The 9,231-nt window shown below is 34.1% G+C and overlaps 1 protein-coding gene across 1 annotated transcript; it reads right to left on the minus strand.

The window, feature by feature from the left end:
• Positions 1-6,549: 6,549 nt before the first annotated feature.
• On the minus strand, positions 6,550-8,727 carry LOC137252129 (probable ATP-dependent RNA helicase ddx42). The gene has a single exon (XM_067787407.1). The coding sequence runs from the start codon at positions 7,571-7,573 to the stop codon at positions 6,557-6,559; it is 1,017 nt and encodes a 338-aa protein (XP_067643508.1). The 5' UTR covers positions 7,574-8,727; the 3' UTR covers positions 6,550-6,556.
• Positions 8,728-9,231: the final 504 nt, after the last annotated feature.

Raw genomic sequence — 9,231 nt, forward strand, 5'->3', positions numbered from 1 at the left:
ATCTACAGTAAACTATCATTTATGACACTTTTTGATAATTAGAGTGTCAGCACTGATCCAGGAAAATGAATGAGAGTGAGCAGTACGGATATATACTTAATCAGTAGGCCATGTTGGTGTATAAGAAGGAGACAAAAACTCACACGTACACAGTTGTTTACATCACATTTGCGCAAGTCCTCTTAAGTTTGTGATAGAAAGTTTATATGAGGCGCTGATCGTTAGGTTGACATTGCTGACAATCAGATGATAGTCAGTATTCTTGTAGGGAAATTTATAAATATAGTAAGCTGTATGAAGCCTGTATATTTCGCTAAGTCCAGTAGCACTGATTAGTGCTTTATACACGAGCGAAAATTATTTGAAGCTATTGAAAGATTTAGTTTCACAGTAAAAAATCGGTTTCACCCACCAAAATTAGCTCGAAGTATGTCCATATGTATATGTAATACAAGGCTTTATCAAAGAAGTTGAAATTAAGAAATTAAAAAAATTCAACTTTTTTGGCTTTAAATGAAATGAATTTTCGTGCAGTATCTATTTACATATTTTCCAATGCTGAATAGGCATTATCAAAATAGAAAGCTTTCGGAGTATGAAATTCGTACATTTCGGGAAAAAATCCTCAAAGCTTTATAGCCTCTGTTATGAACTTATGTTATGTACTTACATTTCCTTCCGCTTTCAATTTTTAGCAATGGCCGCCATTGCTTAGATTTTCACTTCACAATTTTTTGATATTATACCTATTTAAATTATAATTTTTACTTTCGTTCACTTCAGCCGCACTTTTATTACTAAAAAAAACACAATTAAATATATTTTTAAACACTTTTGTTAAATTTACCGATCACTTAAACGCGCACGAAACAATAAGCAAACACACGCGTCAGGCACTTCCAAATAAAACTGAGCGAAAATGCAGTGGCAGAGCCAATGTTAGTAAGAGCGTCGGTAATAAAGTGCAGTTCCTTTGACACAGTTATCTACTTTGCCGACGGTATTGCAGACGTTGAAATTCGTTTTGCTAACAAGAAATAATGAAACGGGTTCGAAAATGAACACAAAATTTAAAAAAAGCAAATTCGGCAAAAAAATTCACGAGAAAAAATTCCGACTTCTTCCGTAGCCACTATGAACGTGATCGGTGGTAGCGCCTAGTTATTTTTGTTGATATCCTACCGAAAAAATCGATACGTCTTTCATTTAAAGAAATGTATTATTGTAATGAAAATCAACACAAAATTTTTCTGACTGCGACTAATACTCCTGTAAAAAATTAATATTATTTCAAAACGAAAAATAATTCTGGGATAATTCAAAATGTAGCGGGATATTTCGGCATACAATTTTACATGATCACCTTCGAGAAGTTGACTTAAAAACTGAATTTAACTATCTATATACTATAGAGTATAGAGTGTGATCTTTGTTCGTCGAGATAGGGCTTTACTTTTCAGTTGCCTACTCAGTGAAATAAAATCAATTTGCTGACAAGTGGTTTCCTTCGCAGACGGCCTGACCTTGGGACAAAAGGGGTTTATAAGCGCATATTAAATCGTTCCCAATATGGTCGGCCTTTATGGCTTGTTACTACATCGTGCCGGATCTATAACCGCGAAAGGACCATCAACATCAATAGAACTCCTAAAAATTATAGGGAAGTGTCTTGATCGCTACAACAACAACCACGACCAGATAACTAGGTCACTGGCAAATTTCTGTGTACCGTGCGCGATGCTTTAGATGTAAGTTCTTGCCAAATGGACATATAAGATCCCCGCATGCAGTGCTGTCTTGATTTAAATAGAGGGGGATAGGCCGAGGAAAGTCGCGGTTGCCTTGTACAGCTGCTGGCGCCATAGGTATGAACTGGGGACTCTCGCCAAGTATTGTTCAATGGCTCTATGAGATGGCAAACAAACCGATTTTGCTCTATGGAGTGCTGGTCTGTTGGAAGGAAATGGGCACGGCGAACATTAAAAAAATTTTAGTGTCAGTGCTACGGACAGTGGAGGTAATTGTCAGCGGTCGTTCATCAGGCTTCATTATATGATCATCGCGGGCTTTCTGACTTAGGTCACTCTAGCATTCCTAACAACTTTCTTTCCAGTTATGCAAACGGACTTGGGACAGGAATTCATATGGATCTGTAGGATAGTTAAATGATTCACATATGAGTCAAACTTAAAATAAAAGGTGGTGGAAGAGTTTTTCATCAATATAATGGATGGGATCTTTTTCTTCTCGTTCTTGTGGCGATAAAGAGCTTTCCCGAAAGTTGATGATAATTTGAATGATACAAATCCAGTACGTACCGGAAAATAACACCATTTAAATACTGGTGATTTGATATGACCACGTTGAACCTTCTAAGTCATTCAACCCCCGCCTGCTAAATGTGCCCGGAGATGCTATAATTTGCGCTGGCAATGCCTTGAAAGGGTTACGCTACACAATCCTCTGAATCGTTTTTAGGATGGGATGCTATTCAGTGCTACTACTTGGAGAATTTTACATCTGATCTCAACTCTGTGGCGAATGGGACTACTCTGAGAGTGCCTTATCACACTTGCGATTGCAATGAACTATTTTATTCTTGGGATTATCTAAGTCCCAGACCATAGCGGTATCCCGTGCGTCTTTTAAGCGGATTTCTTTCGCCGAAAAGCTACAACAAAAGACAGACAGATACTACTCTCTCATGGTAGCGAGGTTCGTCTGTGTGGTGATGTGGTTGAATCATCGAGCAACTTCATGATTGACTGTCTAGCCACGAGATATTATGATTCGTCTTGTCTTCATCTGGAACACCAGAGGATTTTTCCAGGGTCGAAATCGGTCTTATTGGAAACAATGTCGTTTCTACGCTACTCTACCACTCAAACAAGTTTAATATAATAAGAAGTCCGTTCTTTTCGAATGAAACTTTATTAATGATCTCCAAATTTCTGCAATGCTTATAACTAAGTTCACAAAAATGAGCTTAAAACTAATAATAGTAACTGTAATATGTAATGTTGTTGTTAATTGCGAATAAAGAGAAAGAGATTTATTTATTGGAAGTTGTTTACGGAAATATAGCTAATAAGTGAGCGGATATGGAAAGCGAAGGAAAGGTGTAAGAGGAAATGGTATAAGTAAGAAGAGTATGACAGTTATTAGTAGAGGGTGTGTCAGTATGTGACTAATGATAATTATTGGTAGAGGATGTGTCGGTATGTGACTCCTCCGCCCCTAAGACATTTGCGTCCTCGTAAATAAGAAGCACATCTCTGAACCTTAATTATACGAATTGAAATAATCTCTTATAATGACGCTAATGCTTATACTACTCCTGAAATTTGTAACGTCTTTTTAGTTGTGTCTTATAATATCTAGGCTTTCGATTATTTGAGTTATCAGTAACATAATTACCATTTTTATTATATTCAGTTAGTTTTTTATACTTAGGCTTATTTTTAGCAATTTTTCTACTGCAAACAATGTTATCTACGAGCTCCTTTGGTTCCTGATCTCTAGTTTTATTTAACTTTTGAATTCTTTCGGCTTTTTCTTTTTCATATAGCTTACTCAGTTCATCAATATATTCTTTACTGAAATTTTTTATTATAAAATCTATGGGTCTTTTCCTTGTTGTCGAGTGAATAGTATTATTATAAGATATGAAAATTTTAAAAAGCTTTTCGTCTAAATCTAGATCTTTGTTTTGAATATCGGCTTCCATTAATCGTAAATGTTCATTCAAAGTTCCGTGAAGTCGCTCTACGTCAGAATTTCCAGTTTTTAGGTATGCTGTTGTCGTATGTGTTTGAATGTTCTGTTCTTTTAAAAACAAACGAACAGCACTGTGTAAAATACACCTTTCGTTGTCAAACACAATTTTGTTCATTTTACCTAAAAATTGGATTCGTTGCTTCAAAGCGGCTAAAATTGCTATCCAATTTCTGTCATTAATTCTATGAAAGGTAGCATATTTTGAAAATTTATCGATAGTTGTGAGGTACATGGTATTCCTATACGGAAACCAAATGTCTATATGTACAATGTCGTTAAAATGAGTGGGCGTCTCTGTTACTTGGTAAAGAATTTTGGCTGGCTTTCTATCAAACTTAGCTATTTGACAAATTGAGCAATTATTTATTAAGTACGTTATCAGTTTATATAACTTTGGATAAAAATATTTATTCTTCAATTCAAGGAAAACTTCCTGTATTCCTCTATGATTGTTACGTTGGTGCTCGTTTTCTATAATTGTTAAAATTTCATTTTTGTCTGTAATTTCGTTAAGTTTTACAACTGATTTGTAAAGCTTAAGGTTGTTATTTTCAAAGAAATTTACATACAAATACTGAAATTTTACAAAAAGCTCAGTACTTTCACAGTAAATACACATAACACCTTTATTTATTAGACACTTCTGCATGATACTTTTTAAATCGGAATTTTCAGTGACTATAATATGAGTTTGACACTTCTTGTTTACTATTTTAATGTAAAATTTTTCCTCTTGGCCATAGCTCAAATAAATTTGGTTTTTATAGCAATTAATGCATCTCTCTGTTGTAAATATGTATTTTAAGTTATCTTCTAATGCGCTATGCGCCGTTGCATCCACTGACATTAAGTCATCATCTACCGCTTCCTGACTTTCGATTTTATTTTCACCATCTCCTATGTTGTTGTATATATCTACATTCTAAATTATCATCAAGTTGGTCAAAAAATCTACTTAAGGTATCCGCAACTGCATTATCTTTTCCTCGAATATATGTTACTTCAAAATCATATTCATTTAAAAGAATTTTCCATCTCTGAAGTTTCATGTTTGGCTCCTTGATGTTATGCAACCACGTCAATGGTTTGTGATCCGTTTGTATAACAAACTTTCGCCCATATAAATAAGTACGTAAATGTTTCACGGACCAAACCATAGCTAAAGCTTCTTTCTCTATAGTAGAATATCGAATTTCGTGATCCGACAAAGTTCGCGAAGCGTAACATATAGGGTGACTATTTTGACTTAGCACACAACCAATAGCGAATTGGGATGCATCTGTCGTGAGTATGAATTTTTTATTGAAATCAGGGGGCTGTAAAACTGGTTCGCTGGTTATCAGTTTCTTTAAAGTATTAAAAGCGTTCAAAAAGTCAATATTTTGGAAGTCTAAAATCGCATTTTTCTTCAACAGGCGAACCATAGGGTAAGCTACTTTTGCGTAGTCCCGTATAAATTTGCGGTAATATCCTGTCATTCCAAGGAATTGTTTTATTTCTTTAACATTCCTTGGGGGTATCATATTTTCTATGCATTTTACTTTTGACGGATCTGGTTTTATACCTTCTTTTGAAATAATATGCCCTAAGAATTTTGTGGTTAAATCAGCGAATTGGCATTTACTGAATTGAATTTTTAAATTGGCTGAACGCAATGTATCGAAAATTTTTTTAATAGAAAGAATATGCTCATCAAAGCTTGTAGAAAAAATTAGTATGTCATCTAAGTAGACAATACAAATTTTGTTTATATGGTCCCTTAAAACATAATTGATTAATCGCTGAAAAGTTGCTGGTGCCGTTTTCAGCCCAAAAGGCATTCTCGTGAACTCATAATGACCGTCTGCTGTTGAGAATGCTGTCTTGGCTCTATCATTAGGGTGTACCTCAATCTGGTGAAATCCCTTCGCCAAATCGATAGTGCTAAAATAGCTACATTTTCCCAATTTGTCAAATAAGTCCTGCATATTTGGAATTGGGAACTTATCATCAATTGTCTGATCGTTCAATTTCCGGTAATCAATAACTACGCGCCATTGAGGTTTTCCGCTTGCGTCTGCCTTTTTGGGTACAACCCACAAAGGGGAATTATATGGACTATTACTGGGAACGATAATTTTTTGGGCTAGCATTTCCTTAATCTGCCGGTCTACCTCCGCGCGATGTACTACGGGATATCTATAGAGTCTGGTATATATAGGGGTATCAGTTTTAGTGAGTATTCTGTGCTGAATTTCGGTGGTAAAAGGTAGGTTTTCTCCTTCTTTATAGAAAATATCCTGGTAGTTATTCAAAACTGTCGTCAAAATTTCTCTATCCTTACAATTTAAATGTTTGGGAAACCTTTCAACTGGATTTATTTCTAGTTCCTCCTCGTAACTAAATATCTGCAAGTCTTCATTTTTTGTGTAATCTTCTAGTGAAATTTCTTCATCTTCATTAAAATATATAGGTATTGTTGCATTTTCTGTTATTATTTTCCTACCTTTATAATCGATTATCACATTTAGATTAAGTAAAATGTTATTCCCTATAATACCGTCAAAATAAAAGTGAAAAGGGTATTCTACAAAATGTACAAAGTAGGGATTTTTATTAAACTCTTTAAAAAGCGGTATTCTAAATTCATTTGTTGTGAATATTTTTCTTCCTAAAACACGCAATGAAAATACTGTGGGTTTTATTTCATATTTGGGGTTGCATATTTTGGGATTAATTACGCTAAATTCTGCTCCCGTATCTATTATAAATCTAAGTGGTTTTATACGTGTTTGTACAACTATATAAGGTAATTTTCTTGTGGGGCTAGTTGAAAATCCTGATTATTTTCATTAACACCCAATTCCATTGGTTCGACTGTTGCCTGCCCAGGATCTCCATTAAATTGCGTTTTAATAGTATTCGGAATAAAAGAACTTTCACGATATGGATTTTGTGATCGATTTGTTTGACCACTGCTATTAGAATATAACCTCGACTGTACTGAAGCATTTGGATGCAAGCCATTCCTACTATGCTGTCCTAATTGTTGTTGAAAACGGGCATCATTATGATTATTGTAATAATGACCTCTGCTAACATTGTTGTTGAATTGTAAGTCGTTTTTGTTACTCATATTATTTTGTACGTTACTGTTATTTGTATTGTACAACTCGCTCGAAAATCTGTTTGTTCTATTTTGTTGTTTGTATCTACTATTATTATTATTAAAAAAACTATGCCGATCATTATATTTTAAGTACCCATTAGATTTTATAATATCGTAAGCACTTTTCAAATCTTTGGGATTTCGACTAACTATAATACTTTTGACTGGCTCTGGTAAGCCGTGCTTGAAAGAGTTCAAAGCAATTCGCCCATTACTTTCATAATTAATACCAGCAATCTTAGTATTACTGAGTTGCAAGGCATTATTTAAACGACATAATAATGTATTAAGTTGATTATAAAAATGTTCTATTGTTGATTCGCATCGGCAAGACCTAATTTTATCAATAATTTCATCAACAGAGTTTTTCTCTCCGTGATTATCTACTAGAACTTTCCTGACTAGCTCCCAAGTATGAGGATTGCCATTAATTAACAATGACCGTCTAGCGTTACCAACGATTTTATCTTTTATATTTCCTATAAGTAAAACTTGTAAATCATCCGGAAAAGATTCTAAAGTTGGTATCATCAAATCTATTCGCTCTACAAACCCTAGCAAGGCGTTTTCATTCCCATCATACGGTGGAACACTATTAAGATTAGTTGAAATAAGCTTAAATTTAGCACTAACATCAAAATTATCCATTTTTAATTTTGTCTTGTTTCGCTAAACTGAATGTTAATACTTAAAAGTGTTTTTTTTTTGTTTTTTTTTTTTTTATATGTATATATACATTGATTTATGTAGATTCTGTTGTTGTATATACGTATGTTGTCGCTCGTACTAGTGACTGAGCTTTTTGGTGCATTGAGTTGGAAACAAAGTTGTCGCTGCTGCTCTCAATACTCACTTTACTTTAACGTTTGTTTACTTGCGTTGGAACGGAAGTTCTTGATGTTGCTCTTAAAGCTCGCTTCACTCTCTCACTGGATCGCTTATGCTTAACGGAAGTTGCTGCTCTAAGTACTCATTACACTTTCTTGCTGAATTGCTTCTGTTGGAACGGAAGTTGTTGTTGTGTCTATCAGTTTTTACTGTGCTTATATGTAAATTTGATTGTGTAGAAACGGAAGCTGTTTCTCTTGGTAATTTTGTTTCTCATTCGTATGCGTTTTGGTTTCAAATGTCTTTGAAATGACCCTTAACTGATTTATTATCTTCTCAATCGTTTCTGCTTCAATTTTTCTGTTTACAGTTTTTTTCTCTACACATGTACAGTTTTATGCATATGTACATATATAGGCAGTCTAATTTTAAAAAGAAAAAAAACACTTTTCAAAAAATGTCTAGGTATAAGCCAATATCTTAAATATTTATATTAACGAATTCACATGTCTTTGGAACTTTTCCAAACTTTCTTATTACAGTTTTTATTCGTTTGATTTTAGGTACGTATGTACGTATTAATAAACGATTTTTTTCTTTTTTTTTTCGTTTTTTTTTCGCAATTTTAACTTTTTATGAAACAAGTTTCTGCTTCTTTTTCTTTATTTCAAAAACACTCCGTATTTTGAGACGTGTTAACTGCTTTTAGTAAAAATTTTAACTTTTTTTACGTAGTGGGATTTTGCGTATTTAGTTCGCGTGCGACTGCGCCAATAAGAAGTCCGTTCTTTTCGAATGAAACTTTATTAATGATCTCCAAATTTCTGCAATGCTTATAACTAAGTTCACAAAAATGAGCTTAAAACTAATAATAGTAACTGTAATATGTAATGTTGTTGTTAATTGCGAATAAAGAGAAAGAGATTTATTTATTGGAAGTTGTTTACGGAAATATAGCTAATAAGTGAGCGGATATGGAAAGCGAAGGAAAGGTGTAAGAGGAAATGGTATAAGTAAGAAGAGTATGACAGTTATTAGTAGAGGGTGTGTCAGTATGTGACTAATGATAATTATTGGTAGAGGATGTGTCGGTATGTGACTATATACAATTTATACTGTTTTTTATACCTTTATACCTTTTACCTTTACGTTAAGTCGCTTTCATGTTTGTTCCCTCATTTCCATACGAATTCTTGACCCACAGAAAAGTCTTTTTCGATAACTTGCCGTTGAGCTAGACACTTGATACTTAGAGCATAGTTCAGATATGGGAGACATTGCAATGCAATTGAAAAAAAATCCGCTAGGTGGCGCACGAATCGAGTATACAGAAAATTAATTTTAAAGTGGAAATTTTGCGATCGACTTTTAACTAACGGTGATCCAGAGACTTGAAACATAGCACATAGTTTGCGAGTCGATGGCACTACAATTCGTGGAAAACAAAATGGCGCCGGGTGGCAGACGAATCGAGATAA

This window comes from Eurosta solidaginis, chromosome 5, assembly GCF_040869045.1.
Source record: "Eurosta solidaginis isolate ZX-2024a chromosome 5, ASM4086904v1, whole genome shotgun sequence".
In the NCBI taxonomy this organism is placed as follows: Eukaryota; Metazoa; Arthropoda; class Insecta; order Diptera; family Tephritidae; genus Eurosta; species Eurosta solidaginis.